This window comes from Aureobasidium subglaciale (assembly GCF_000721755.1).
Source record: "Aureobasidium subglaciale EXF-2481 unplaced genomic scaffold scaffold_1, whole genome shotgun sequence".
Taxonomy (NCBI): Eukaryota; Fungi; Ascomycota; class Dothideomycetes; order Dothideales; family Saccotheciaceae; genus Aureobasidium; species Aureobasidium subglaciale.
Window position 1 is genome coordinate 1,480,719 of NW_013566994.1, and position 14,475 is coordinate 1,495,193.

At 50.6% G+C, this 14,475-nt stretch overlaps 6 protein-coding genes across 6 annotated transcripts; 2 read left to right on the forward strand and 4 right to left on the reverse strand.

The window, feature by feature from the left end:
- The first annotated feature begins 2,712 nt into the window (after positions 1-2,712).
- Positions 2,713-5,421, forward strand: AUEXF2481DRAFT_35837 (uncharacterized protein). The gene is made up of 3 exons (XM_013492758.1): positions 2,713-2,769; positions 2,832-3,844; positions 3,905-5,421. The coding sequence occupies exons 2-3, from the start codon at positions 3,202-3,204 to the stop codon at positions 5,167-5,169; spliced, it is 1,908 nt and encodes a 635-aa protein (XP_013348212.1). The 5' UTR covers positions 2,713-2,769; positions 2,832-3,201; the 3' UTR covers positions 5,170-5,421.
- Positions 5,422-6,710: 1,289 nt separating this feature from the next.
- Positions 6,711-7,046, forward strand: AUEXF2481DRAFT_25784 (uncharacterized protein; the record flags this gene model as incomplete). The annotated part of the gene is made up of 1 exon (XM_013492609.1): positions 6,711-7,046. One exon carries the CDS (start codon positions 6,711-6,713, stop codon positions 7,044-7,046), a length of 336 nt encoding a protein of 111 aa, XP_013348063.1.
- Positions 7,047-7,996: 950 nt separating this feature from the next.
- Positions 7,997-9,885, reverse strand: AUEXF2481DRAFT_203197 (uncharacterized protein). Its single transcript, XM_013493037.1, has 3 exons — positions 9,250-9,885; positions 8,466-9,202; positions 7,997-8,406 (listed from the first exon to the last, which is right to left on the reverse strand). Exons 1-3 carry the CDS (start codon positions 9,596-9,598, stop codon positions 8,272-8,274), a joined length of 1,221 nt encoding a protein of 406 aa, XP_013348491.1. The 5' UTR covers positions 9,599-9,885; the 3' UTR covers positions 7,997-8,271.
- A 287-nt stretch (positions 9,886-10,172) lies between these two features.
- On the reverse strand, positions 10,173-10,886 carry AUEXF2481DRAFT_25786 (uncharacterized protein; the record flags this gene model as incomplete). Its single annotated transcript, XM_013492610.1, has 1 exon — positions 10,173-10,886. The coding sequence occupies one exon, from the start codon at positions 10,884-10,886 to the stop codon at positions 10,173-10,175; it is 714 nt and encodes a 237-aa protein (XP_013348064.1).
- Positions 10,887-11,195: 309 nt separating this feature from the next.
- On the reverse strand, positions 11,196-11,843 carry AUEXF2481DRAFT_61645 (uncharacterized protein; the record flags this gene model as incomplete). Its single annotated transcript, XM_013492812.1, has 1 exon — positions 11,196-11,843. The coding sequence occupies one exon, from the start codon at positions 11,841-11,843 to the stop codon at positions 11,196-11,198; it is 648 nt and encodes a 215-aa protein (XP_013348266.1).
- Positions 11,844-12,117: 274 nt separating this feature from the next.
- AUEXF2481DRAFT_203194 (uncharacterized protein) lies at positions 12,118-13,972 on the reverse strand. Its single transcript, XM_013493038.1, has 3 exons — positions 13,866-13,972; positions 12,487-13,791; positions 12,118-12,426 (listed from the first exon to the last, which is right to left on the reverse strand). Exons 2-3 carry the CDS (start codon positions 13,776-13,778, stop codon positions 12,390-12,392), a joined length of 1,329 nt encoding a protein of 442 aa, XP_013348492.1. The 5' UTR covers positions 13,779-13,791; positions 13,866-13,972; the 3' UTR covers positions 12,118-12,389.
- Positions 13,973-14,475: the final 503 nt, after the last annotated feature.

A 14,475-nucleotide genomic window follows, 5' to 3' on the forward strand; every position in this document is an offset into this window, starting at 1 on the left:
TAGAGAGCTCTTAATTTCTCCAAATTCGATTTCAAACGGTTTCTACTGGGCGTGAAAGAATGAGGTAGACGAGAGATGATTCCTTTTCTTACCATCTGGATCCACGAACAATTTTCGAGCTGCACAATAGAAGTTCAGTATGTGACCATAGACGGCGGCTAGTGCCTCCCAGATGTTGGGCAATTGACACTTCTCAGCATATTTTGCTAGAGGTGCCATATAGTCCGATAGCTGCTCAAGCATGTTCAAACCCGTGTCAAAGTATTCAACGTGTCGAAGCGCGAGTGCAATGACCAGTTTTGCACCACCCAAGGCCATAGATGATACAGCTTCAGCCTGTAACAAGGTCGATGCTCCACCAACGGCAAGTTGAATGGTGTTGAGAGTGTTAGTTATTCTTGTCGCATGTGGCCGAAGTAAGGACCCTTGAGAGTCCTTCCGGTCAAGTTCCCGAACTTCACCCAGTAGATCCTCAACCTGTACGGAGGAAGCTTTGGTAAAAGCTGCCCAATCATGTTCGGGACAAATCAGAGCGTGATGGTGATCTGGAGAGCCGTATTCGACGGGTTTGGGATCTGTGTGGAATGCTGCACCGATGGCTGAGGCTGAACAGCTGGAGATTTCTGGAGACACTGTCCAGAAGCAACTACTGCAGGTCGAGGCTCAACATTGGGTCGAGTCTGATGCTTGGCTGCTGGAACATCTGTATTGAAGTGGCGTTTGAGGTCCAGATGACGTTGTGAATGTAGCTTTCTGTCAGAGGACGATGCATCGTCCGACTTGGACCGTGGTACATATGCTTTGAGGCGGTGCATTACCACGAGATGAGTATCGGTGTCAAAGGATAGACTTGTTATACCTGCGAGAAAACAATGCTCTTTTAATCTCCCTAGAGTTCTGCGACCATCCTCGCCGCGCGCTTACTGGATCAGCTTCACAGCTAGGCGAGATATCGATCACAGGTCAGACGGCCATGCATTCATAAGATTATGTGAGCGTCTGGAGACAGGGCGCCTAGCATATGCGAGCCTGCGGCACAGAATGTTAAGCGCCGACAAGTGAGGATATTTTCTAGCCAGCAGCGTGCCAGATTGCTTAATCAGTCGGCCAGGTTTATGGTAACCGCTTTAGGGCGCAATGTCGTTGCGTCGAACGCAGCACGAGACCTGCGAGAAGATAAACAATTTGTAGCAATGTTCTCGATCTGGCCGAGCTGTTCTGCGCAGCGGACGTCGGAACCAGCGTAATCATACAGTGGGGCGCGATATGTCTGAGTGTCCTGGGATATAGCCACGACAGAGGAAATAAGTATACATAGCCTGGTTAATTGGACGGTAAAGAGGCAGGGTGTGGATCTAGCGCGCTCTGTGTAGTTATGATAACCAGATCCCAAGATATTTGTGCTCGTCTGACACATCGGCACCTTGTTCATTCTGCCAGCAACAAGCTGCATAAGAGGACCCGATACTGGAGATAGGTGGCAGAGAAGGACTCATCTCGGTTTCTCTGCTGGGAGACGGAACACGCGACTTCTTGGCGTGTCCACATCGTCTTTTGGGTTACCGACCAATATCAATCGCTACTTCGCGGCCTTGCAGAAACGAGAATGTGTGTCGAGTCAGTCGGGGCAGCGTTTCTTTCGCGCATTCTTGATATTGAGGGTGGAGCGGATGGTGATAAGACCAATCAGCAAGCTATACATTATACGATCATCTTCAAGGCTTTCGGGCAGTATGTGTTGACGTCGCCATTTTTTTATTCTCCTGAACGCAATGCTGCGATTGTTGACTGTCTGCAGTAAAGTACGGATCGCGGTATATTTTGGCCGGAAATCGGCTTTGGGACATCCAAATTGCATCGGAAAACACAGCATCTTCCCTCGTAGTGAGATGTGTGCCCGAGTCGGAGCGGATCGCTGGTGAGGATTATGGGAAAATGACATGAGAGTTTACAGCCCTCTGACGTGGCCATCATGCACATCAAACGTGCTGCCAAAAGAGGACAAAACGGACAGGCCGTGATGGCTGCTCGTCGCTTCCTCAAACCCCCTGTATTTGCTTTGCTTGCGCCGAGACATGACGATACATCGGCCACGAACACCGTCATCGTCAGCCACGACTAGCTCTGTGGCTCGGGCAGCGTGGCTGGTTGCAAGATGCGACGCTGCAATGGAAGGACAAACGCATGCTGCGGCAAGGGAAAATGCAGGAACTCGACAGAGATTTTTCGGTTATCGGTAGAAGGTATTCGGTGAGCTGGCTTGCAGCTGAGCTAGAGCGAGAAGTATCTATAAGTCATTCGGCGAGAGCGATTGTATTGGAGTACAGGGTCGGTGAGCGTAGGATATCTCCGAAACCCGTCGCTGACAGGGTCACGGGATCTCATGTGGCTTGCATACTTTCATGCAGCCCTACCCGATCGGACCCTGGGTTCAACGCTCGATTACCAAGATCTGCCATGGGATTCTTTGCCTAACCATAACACATTGACAATGGAGTTAGACCCACGAACAAAGGCCGAAAGCAGGATATGGTAAGCAGGTGATGGGAAACGAAGATACGACTCTAGGCACCAAGAGGATCTGATGGTCTCCGCGGTGACTCGGTCAAGTCACGCGGTACGATACGGTGAGTCGACTGCATCCAAGGCAGCAAAACTGAGATCTATTTATGAGCCTCGTACGATACGTATTCGCCAGATGGATAGTGTTACCCATACCGACTCTTGTAGATAATGGTCCACGGATCGATCACAATCGCAAAGAGAAGTGAGTAGAAGCAGCATAGAGGACGGTATTTTGGGAATCGTGTTAACATACGGGGTACGGACAGAAGCATCTAGGCCGCCTCACGGAACAGCGCGATCCGGTAAAGTGCGTCTTGGCACGCATCTGCCTGCGGAGTGACCCGTGGCGCAGTCATCGCACTCGGCCAGCATAACCGAGTCCCAAGGCACCATGACTGTGAGCAAGAAAACATTTATTAGCACTATCGTACCTCCCCGGATCATTCTTGAAAAGATCGAACCCAACCGAAACGATTCAAGAGCTCTCGAGAAAATCAGGAAACAGATTACCAATTCAACGGATACCCCGTGACCCTTCCATCGGCAGCTACGAGAAAGAGATCAGCAAAGAGTTGCCTAAAGAGTGTCTAGCGTCAATTTCGTCTACGTCATTCACGCAAGACCCTGAACGAAATCATGACATATCGGACTTCCTTCTCCTGCTCAGGCATTCGATCTTCTTTCAACCCATCGACACCTGATTCTTTCTCGACAAAAAGAAACTCATCACCGATCCATACCCCACATCAATCGACTCTGGATCATTCACATCAACAAAGACCATCATTCACATATTCTTTCGATACGGATCTGTCAAGCCAAACAAGCGACTGGCATATGTTTCCTGTGCAGAACCACACTGCCGGACTGCTGCGGAAAGGTCAAGGTCAAGGTCATCAGAGAAACGCGTCCGAGTCGACTGTCAACTCGACGGGCCCATCCTCGCCGTTCATGCAGACCAGCACCTTTCCTTACATCGCAAACGCCGACCAGTCTCCTACCACTTCGTACTTTAGCGACAACGATCAGACATTCAACAACGTCGGCTACGCACCGTCCAAGCTTTCCCACACGCCAGCGGCCCATCTTGCCATGCAGAACATGGCCATCGACCAGCACAACTCGACCTACAACGAGGACATTCCGGACTTTGCACACTCATCACGGCATTCAGTGTCAAGCAAGGGTCAGAACTCGCCGTCGACGCCTCAGCCGAGGTCGAGTTCTGACCATGAGGACATTGAGGAGAGACCACCTCTCTTCAAGATGCCGACCAACGGTGAGGAAGTACCAGATCTGGAACTGTTTGAGCGATACTTATTTATGAGCTCGCATCCAGACTACAAGGCCAATGCCCCTCGCGTTGAGCTCAATCGCACAGAGTCTGCTGCCTTTGCCGATGAGCTCTTCAACCCAAACAACCCTGACACGCTCCAACCACCTACCGTGCACACTAACAACAACATGCTGTCACCACACCGCAATCTGATCGACGAGAGGTTACGTACTGCCAACAGCATTCGATCACAGTCGCCGGTGGGAGACATGTCTCGAGAACGATCTCCCTTCAGACAGAACTCGCCATTCGCAGCGCCAACAGCTCAGAACTTCAAGGGACCCGGACCTTTCTTGGCTACCGCTGCTGACTCGAGACGTCAGCAGAGAGAAGAAGCAAGTGCTAGAGAATGGATGTCTCATCAGCCGAAGCTGCGAAGAGAGCCCACCAAGACCATGTCACCAAAGGATGCCCTCCTCGACTTCACCGACACTGAGGGTTCCGACATGCCTCTGTTCGCTGATACTTTGCCTTCGGGTTATAACTTTGCCACCAACATGGCCGCTCCTCCAACCAATGTTGCTGGCTTCCGAGCCTCGTCTTCTGACCAATCGTCCATTGGTTCCACCACATTCAATTTCTTGCCACCTCAGCAGCCGACGATGCCTAGCAATCCTTATGCTCAGGCACAGTATCGCTCAACTGACTTCAACCCTGACTCCCCTCCTGACTTCCCAGCTCACCTGGCTACAATGGAGTCGTCCATGAGTGAGGGTCCTGGCGCCTCATCTCAGGGCAGCATGACGACTGCTTCTATCTCCAGGCCGCAGCACACCACTGCCGACACTGGTAGCTACACTTGCCCTGCCGATGGCTGTTATCACCGCTTTGACTCAGCCGCCACTTTGCTGAAGCACAGACGTGATGCTCATCCTGCTCGCCAGTCGCTGTCATCAACTGGCACGGCTACCTCATCGCCAGAGGAGGACGATCGTCGCTCAAGTTCACCTGTAGCTGCCCCCGGCACTCTTGGTAGCTCGATGACGGCCGCTGCACTTGCCGAGCGCAACTCTCAGCAGGGTCCTCACAAATGTACACGTACCAACCCGTCGACTGGCAAGCCGTGTAACAGTATTTTCAGTAGGCCATACGATCTCACTCGTCACGAAGATACTATCCACAACCGCCAGAAGCAGAAGGTTCGCTGTCAGTACTGTCGCGAGGAGAAGACATTCTCTCGCGCAGATGCCCTCACTCGTCACATGAGGGTAGTCCACCCCGAGGTCGATTTCCACGGCAAGCGTGGGAGAAAGGGCGATCACTTCTAGGATGACGAATCCACCCAATAATGTCTTGTAACTCTCCTTTGATTTTGTTGTTATGCTCACGATTGCGAGGCGTTGTTTTCCCCTACTCTGTACTTGTACGATAACGATGACGATACTCTTTCGGCGTTCCCTTTTCTCGGTCGACTGCGGTCGGAGGTATCTGAAAAGGAGCGATGCCTGGTGCAATGATCTTTTGTCTTAGATTTTAGTCACCCATGTACAATTATGCTATGAAATATCTTTACGAGAAATGTTTGTTGCCCGACCTGAATCTGAAGTGCCACGGTTTATTAGACGCCTCGACGCAATGTCCGAGCTCGCGATCACTCTTGACCTTGATACTGCACAGTTCTGCGGTAGGATATGATATTTGAATATATCAGTGCACTATTTGCTTATTCAGCTGATCCTGTATACATCTCGCACGCAAATCGTACTTTATTTACACAGATGGTTGTTTTCCTGGTGACTATCGTTCCCATCGTGGGACAGCGTGCAAGTGTCATGGTCCAGAGTCGACGTTGTGATTCTCAATATCCGAATTCTCAATTCACATATATCTTGATGAAAGCATAGCAGATCCATTCCGGAAGTACCGGAATATATTTATCGAGTTTTTTTCAGTCAGCCATATAAGTTTCAAGCCATCGCTCTAACACAGAGCTTATATATTGTCGCCGTCCACCGCAGTCAGGGTTGTACCCTTTACCACAATTATCAGCCCAGAGGTCCGTGCGTATTTAGCCACCTCATCTTCCGCCAATCTGCCACGATGCTTTGCTCTTTTCCACCGCGTCATTGCTATGACGGAACGCGTCAAGATGGCCAGACGCGCTCTCCTCCTCGATTCTTGTCAGGGAGATCGAGCATGGTAGATCGAGGTCGGAAGGCGCGGGTCTGATGCTTGTTGTTTGGCGCGCGATGATGACTCGACGCGTTGTGCTCCTTCCTATCACATTTCTATGGACTCCTTCGAACAGACATGAGAGGTCGGTCGCGCTTTCGCTCGACATTGGGAAAAGCAACGAGGGCACTGATGCAAATTGCGAGCTGGATGCTGCCTTGACTGATGCATTGCTGTCTTGACCAACGCGTCGTGCTGGAGATGTGCCTCCAATGGTTCGGTGTGGACTCACCAATATCAACATCAAAAGATAGGTCGCGCTTTACATGGACAAACTGAAACAGCAGAGAGAGCCAGGAATGAAAAGCGCGAACTCGATGCTGCCTACCATATCAGACGATGTTGCCTGGAGCGAAACGAACTTTCGGGCCGTCACCTCCAATGAGCTGACACAGTCTTCGTCAATACCAACATGTCGCGTGGTGCCAACAAATCGCCTCAAGCTTTGTATGAGATATTGCAACTGCGTCATTCGAGGATCCGGCGCTTAGAAACCATTGTGCATCGATGTGCCTGAAGCCGACACCATGCATGTGCCAGCGCTTAAGTACACGAAGCATCCTAGAGATAAATGCACATACAGTTCGTGAAGTCGAATGAGTTTACTCGTTTCTGTATAACTCTTCTTCGTTCAAATATGTCTACCTCGACACTACCGCCTCAGAGGAAGAGGGATAGATTGCAGGATCTACAACCGAGACGGTCAAGACCCGTCTCGCTTTGTCCTCCAGCGACCGGTGTACACTCGAACCCTCTAAACACCCCGCAGCAAACCAATGCAGTAGCTTCAACATTTAACTCTGCTCTTGTGCCACTGCCTACCTCGAGCGCATCAGCCCTACGACAACCATCTGGTGTATTGACAGTGTCCCAAACAGCCACGACGCCTAGCCATCCACAAAATCCTGCCTCCACTGAAGCAATCAGGAGACACCTCGAGAAACTGACAGAAGCAGAGAAAAAGCGTTCTTAATATCAAACCCAGACATCACACCAGGTGGTCTGGTGGAAACAACCGGGTTACAGGACACCCAGCATGCCTCGACATCGTCATTATTTCCTCGTGCAGAATGACTGGGAAAATTCCTAAGCCTTTTGGGCCGCTTGCTTGCAGGAGCCGTTATTGCAACCCAGGCTAACCCTGACATCTCCTCAACACCTGTCGGTGGCGTCAAGCTCATAGTCGACATTGCACTCGCATCCACCAAGTTCTACGGTCTAAGCTGGTAGACATGCTCGATCGAATCAGCGAAATCGATTGTACAGTGTGAAAGGCAAGCGCGAGACTCCAAGGTTCGCCCTTTATATCGCAGCCTGGTTCAATCCCGAGAAGTTATCAGACCTACTCTTGAAAGGCCATCATGTAAACGAAGTCGATCCGCAAGGGTAGATACCTCTTTACTATGCTTCAGCTGGAGGTCGCAAGACTTTGGTAAACGCCCTCCTGAGCGCGGGTGCCACGACTGATGTCAATTCTCATAACATTCCTCCGTTGGGACTCGCTGTGAACAGAAAAGATTTCGAACTTGTGAGAGTACTGCTGCTGGGTGGCGCTGACGTGAACGCTATGTCCAAGGTTGAGCAACAAGTTACACTCATGCTGGCGAAGAGTCTGGACATGGTTCGATTCTTGTGCGGTACTTAACATCCGGGTCTGAACCACAGATATCGTGTAGGAAGATCGGTCCTTCACCTTTGTGTCAATGACAAAAGAGATATATCCACCAGGGAATCCGTTCTCTGCTCCAGATTTCTCATTGATCCAGGAGCCGATGTTTATGCAACATCCCAAGCCGGCATGAATGTTCTTGATCACGCTGTGTGCTCATACGAGGACGAGATGGTATGCTTCCTGCTGCAGAGTTACCCAAGATTGAATGAAGGACGAACAGATGAGTGGACGGTTTCACATGAGTCAACTTCCTGATAAATTTGCATCTGTAATTTTGGCTTCCTCTGTGTTCAGAGCTCTCTCCAGCTTGCAGCGATCCAAACTCGCATTCGAGTTCGGGTCCACCAGCTATCTTCTAGCTTACATCTCTCGAGCTATCCTTCGAGTATCTGATCGTTCATCCCCGTATTACCGCCGCCAATTTCCTGTCTCTCTGTAGTACGTAGTGTCATTCTTCGTGGATGTGTGTCCACCAGGGCCCATCATCGTTAACCACTTCTGCTTCTCGCCAATCGTTCTCGTCATCTTAGATCAGATTGCCTCTGAGCTCCTGTTCTCTCTCAATGGCCTCGAAGAGCGACTTGAAGTTACCAGCACCAAAGCCGTCGAAGTTGTTACGCTGGATGATTTCGATGAAGACAGTAGGGCGATCCAGCACATGCTATTTCGTAATGTCAGCCTCCAGTCATCTCGTCAATTCAACCGCATCTCGGAACATACTTTAGTAAACAACTGCAGGAGATAACCGCCTTCATCAAAATCAATCAAGATGTCCAAGCTGGCAAGGACCTCAAAGTCTTCGTTCAACTTCATTCCAGCAGCTTCCAGTCTCTTTCTCATAGCCACGTAGTAAGTCTCTGGGACCTTGATGAACTCCATACCTCTGGCCCTGAGATTTCTGATAGCAGTAATGATATCAGTAGTTCTGAGTGCGACATGCTGAACACCAGCGCCGCCATAGAAGTCGACATACTCTTCGATCTGAGACTGTCTTTTGCCTTCAGCGGGCTCGTTGATGGGCATCTTGATGACTTCGTTGGGTGAAGCCATGACGACTGACTTCAAGGCGGAGAACTCGGTGCACATTTCCTTGTCGTCGACAGACCAGAAGCGGTGGAAGCCAAGGACTTTCTCGTAGTACTCGCAGACGTCTTCCAGTTCGTTCCAGTCCTGGTTACCGACGCAGTGGTCGATAGCTTCAAGAGTGACAGGAGGAAGGAGCAGGTTCAGAGGATCCTTGACGTTGGGCTCGAGACGGAAGCCAGGGAAGAAGACGCCACGATAGTTTTGGCGTTCGATGAGAGTGTGAGTAGTTTCTCCATAAGTACGGATAGTGGCAGTCTTGACGTAGCCGAGCTTTCCTTCGTGGAGAATGTTGGGGGCGTTGACGGAGATCGCACCTGCCGAAATTGCAGCGTCGTAGATGGCATCGACTGAGTCGACTTCGAAAGCCACGTCTGTTCTCATCAGTAAAGCTCAAAAAAGAAGGTGTGGTTACGATTACCCTTGACAGCGTCTCCATGCATCTCCAAGTGTGCGTGAACCTCTCTGACAGCGTCTCTCTCACCCTCAGGCACATCGTGCAACATGCTCAAACCACGAAGAGGAGAAGTCAAGACGAAGGTGACGCCTCCGTTACGCACGACGTAGGAGGCGAGTCCTCTAGACCCGGTCTCCAGACCTCTGTATGCGATCTTCTCAAAGCCCATGCGCGCAATGTAGTAAGCGGCTGCTTGTTTGGCGTTACCAACGTACCAGTGCACGTGGTCGTAGCCCTGATATGAAGACATTTCTGCTTGTGATGTGGGAGGAGGAGATGCTTCGCGAGGTGGTGATAAGGCTATAGGTGCCATGATTGTTGATGTATTTGGTTGATGTTGTGGTGATGGAGAATGTTGTGTATGTTTTGAATTGATGAGAAGCTTAGGTGGTTGGCCGGCGCGTACGATAATCACTTCGAATCGCTCTGAAGTGAGTTCACGGATTATATATATGAATAGACCGTTGCTCGATGACCTTTACAAAGTAGATATATCGTTGGTGGTCATGAGCTCAGATAGTGAGTCGGAAGGCGGTCCGTTAGCTTCAGTCGGTTTGCAACTGCCTCGACGAACGTTTGGGGAAGGTGTGGAGTGAGGGGTCCCGACAAGCTTCTCGAGCGCGGCAGTCTTCCGCCTCGACGATGCAAGGACTGTCAAATATTGTGAATTCCGAAAGAAGACAGAAGAGGCACATGTAGTATTGCAGAGTTCCAGGACAGACGTTTACATGACTGTAAAATTGCAACTTATTCCTGAATTCAGCTATTTCTCGACCAAGGCACGTGAATCGAGTAGCATTGAGTTAGCTTCGCAACGTTGACGTGAGTCCTTGCTGCTCTGATCATATGGGTCTACGTGTTCGTGTATGAGACTGCATCGGAGCAGATCAACAAAGCTGGTTCGCTTTCCACTCCTCAGTCTCCTTTCTCAGTGCCTCCTTGACGATCGCACCACACATCTTAGCGTATGGATTCGTTCTCACAGCCATCTCACGCGCTTCCTTACTTCCGCAATGGCCTCCAGCAGCAAAGTCAGTGCTCGCCTGCTCGTCTATGCTTTCTGAGGAGGCCGACTGAAGCATGTCGCCAACACCGTAAAGCTGCTCACCCTTGCGAACGATGTCGGCAATCTTGAGAAGCAGGAAGCCTCGATGTGTGTAGGCAGCTGATAGTACAGTACTTCGATGAGGTGAGAGTTGTTCGTCGTGCTTAATGGGTTGCGCAAGCTGGATGCCCTTCTGAAGGTCTTGGAGAAGCTGGCCGCTGATCTCGGCATGATCAGACGTGAAGAGATCATCCACTGATGTGAGCAACCGAGTCGCTTGTGCGCGGTTGATGTACGCGGAGGCATAGCCAGGTGATGAGTCAATCAGTGATGATAAATCTTTGATAGATGCTTGGATGATGTCGACATCTGAGGTGTTGTCTTGCAGTCCTGAGAGAATCTCAAGCTCGGATGCCCTGAGGATCGCGAACTCCTGTTCTGTCATTCCTGGTAGTGATGTCTGAGATGCCGCATGTTTTGGTGAAGGTGTTGTCGAAGCCTCAGGATCGAACAGTGATTTGAGGACGAACGAATCGCGTGTCGTTAAGCCAGGCATGTTGGTATTGTTTGGCAGCGTGATTTCAGCGTTGACAGTGTTGCAAAAGATATTGGCAGGGGTACAGCTGACTATCTGCTTCTCGATCCGTGCTCGTGTCGATGTTTGGGAGTGATGTGAACACGGAGGCGGGCCGGCTTGTCATTCACCCCGCGCCGCAGGAAGCCGGGGAAGGAACAATGTAGTCACCACGGAATGGTTCCGTGACGTTCTTCTCGCTCCTTCACTTGTACTGCTGTTGCCCTATTTGGTTTTGAGATCGAGGCTTTAAATTGAATTCCTGTTTCAAAAGCGAGAAAAGGCCGTTGCTCACCGGAGCTCCGCTGGACAATCAGGCTGCTGTTGCCAATGCGACCTGATGAAAGACGCATGCTCCTTCAGCTCAGCATAAACTCTACAGATGGTAGGATAAGGCTCGAGTGAAACCTCAAACTTCTCGGCGTTCCACAGCGCAGGCACCAGACACACGTCAGCGAGGGTAACATCATCTCCGCAACTGTATCTTCCTGCTGTTTTGCTGGCAACTTTTTCGAAGGCTTCCAGTCCTCTGTTGGTGAACGCTTGCGCCCATTGCTTTGAGTCAGCCCCGGACTCTTCTGCACGTTTCATAGGCGTATCGTTTGTCAGTGGTTGCGTATCGATAGCGATGATCTCTGCCAGTGTGCGGACATTGGCTCTTGACTTGGCGTCTGTCGGGAGTAGAGGGTTTGATTGCGGATATGCTTCCTCGAGGTACTCCAACGCCGCCATCGATTGTGGTATTCCCCATGTCTCGTCCACCATCAGAGTTGGTACAGAGCGCGATGGATTCTTCAAGCCATAATCGTGCTTTAGATGCTCGGCCTTGTTGAGGTCGACGTAGATTGCCTTGTACTCGATAGCTTTGAGATCCAGAGCTATACGAAGCCTGGCTGAACAAGACGACCGGTAATATTCGTAGAGAGTAAGGCTCGACATCATGAACCAGCACCTTGAAATTGTTGCGAGATGCGTCGGGGCGATCTTTACGACGGATGTTGGGAATGAGGGGTAGAGTGGGAAACGTGACGGATCCTAATGAGGAAGATCAATTGTCGATCGTCTCTCACACTCGCAAAACATTGCCAAGACCCCTGCGAGCTTGAACGAGTATCGAGCTTCTATGTCACACCTGACAGACTTGTCGTCTGGGGTCCTCAAGAGAGATTTCTCAAAGAGGTGGAGGGACACTTTACGGGAGACAGGCGTACGGACAACACATTGCTATGATGGACGTGGGTATATGATTGTGCCTAATGTATGCGCCGAATCTTGATATCGACGTATCGGCATCATGATAATTTAGTGTGCAGTCGGCTTGCAATGGCCTCAATGCATGCCTTCAGCCATCTGACATCACAGCATCTGTGTTTGCAGAAAGACGACGTTTCTCTGCTTTCAGTTGCTCATAGGCTGCGCCAACCGCACTCCCGAGATCGTCATAACCAACGCTGAGGTCGTCCGACACAGGCGTATGTTGATCAATCATACGGGCGATTCGTGTAGCAAACTCCTTGGTCTCCTGAGTAATGTTTCATGATAAGCTTTCGAACTACAGCGTGAGATTAAGTGCCGTGTATACCTCATGGAGAATGGCCACGGCTTCAATTGTCCCAGGTCGAGTTGCTGAAGAATGGGGAACAACGGCTCAGGAGAGACTCCCCATGCGCCTATGTCGTGTATACCGCCCATCAACAGCTCAATCAGCTTCGGACAGCTCTTGGCAATAATTCTTGTCTCCGAGATCCAGTGACTGCCGATAGGTCGAACACCGAGATGCAGCTTCTCTAGATCAGGATAACTGGAAACCCACGACTGGAAAAGCTCTTCAGTCCAGGCTTCGGCAATGAGTGAAATCGCGTCTTCATTGACAGATGTAGAGTTCGGACTGTACATGCTAAGGTCTTTGAGACGGGTCAAGCCTGAGATTGAATATAGTTCTTGCATTGAGAGTCGTTTGGGCATAGAGAAACACAGATCCACTGTTTGTAGGCAAGACAGAGACCCGATAGGTATAAAGACGTCATCCAGTGAGTCCGTCACAGTAAGCCGGAGTTCGACCAACAACTCAGTCGCCGAGAGTACGTATGCCACGGCTCTTGATTCTATGTCAAGCCATAGACTGCGTATGTTACGGAACAAGCGTAGACGTGGGCTGGCCTGTAGTACTGTTGCTATCGAGTTGTACGAGATGAGGTTGCGCGAAGCGTCGAAATGCTCAAGCTTCTTCCGACTCGCTATGTTCTCCAACACATTGACGGGAAGACCGAACCCGGCATTCGTAGTCAGTGTAAGATCCCGTAGATGCTTGCAACTCTTCAGAAACTTGATGAAGTGTTCATTGTGTTGATCTTCTGGAAGATAATCAAGGTGCACGTCGCGAAGATTTGAACAGCTATAAGCAATCAAGTCGAGCACCGATTTTGGGAGATGGCGACATTCGAGCATTGTGAATGATGTTACGCTGCGACTCAGGTAGGGTTCCAAGTCGAGCTTCATCCCTGAAGGGCAAGAGCTGATTTCTAGTCTCTTCAGCCTGGGGAAGCTTAAGGTTGCAAAAGATGCAGGGCAATTGGTGTGGTCGGCTCGGTACAGATAAAGCCCGATGCTTTGGATCTTATTGGCATATAGCTGTCGACGCTGTGGATGTATCCTGGCCAATACAGGCGTGAATGGCTCGCGCCAAAGCAAGTCGGTACCTCGAGCGTACCAGTTTCGGTTGACCAGTATGGCTGGCAGAAGCAGTCGAGCATAACAGCGCCATGCATCGTCGTAGATGAGCTCTGCGACTTCATGACGGGCATCCTCAGCAAAGTACTCCAGTATCTCAAACTGAGTCTCCCGTGCCAGTTGCGGCAATCGATTGGAAGTCATGATCGAGTAAAGGCTTTCGTTGATCAGTGGTCGCTCCTTGGAGCCAGCTCGTAGCTTTTATGGTCTTAAGAGTCGAGCTAAGCCTACGAAGAAATTTCTTGTCCAACAGCTCCAACACCTCGAGCAGTCGAAACAAGTGGCTCATAGTCAATCAAAAAGGTTCAAGTCGTATGCCGCGCTGCCCGCGCAAGGACGGTGAAGCTGGTGGTCGGCCAATACAGGTCTAGCTGACGGCAATTAGAAATGATAAATCATATGTGGCTCCGGACTGCAAGTGTCGGAGCGGTCGTGCATGTCGTTGTCCAAGCGCGCGAATGTTTCGTGGACGACACATGGAAATGTTGTTCATGAACATGCGGGAGGAGTGCGAAGCGCTTCGTTGGCCAATCATCGACCGACACCACCTTTGCCATTTCGAGGAGGATGCTCAACGCCACACACCGTACAGTACGTACCGGACCAGGGCTATGAGCTTGGACGAGCAACAGCCAGATCGACGTCCGGTAGTGTTGCTCTCCTCGCATGAATGCCGCACTCACAGCCAATTCTCCAGGCAGATCCTTCTAGGCATCAGGTCATGTCTTCCATGTGATGACTCTTTCCGCCTGCAGGACACTACTCGCTAACAGCGGTAATGCACCGTATTTTGCCATGTGGATCGTGAGGAAATCGGTCCCTGCGCTGTTGCCTATAAGGG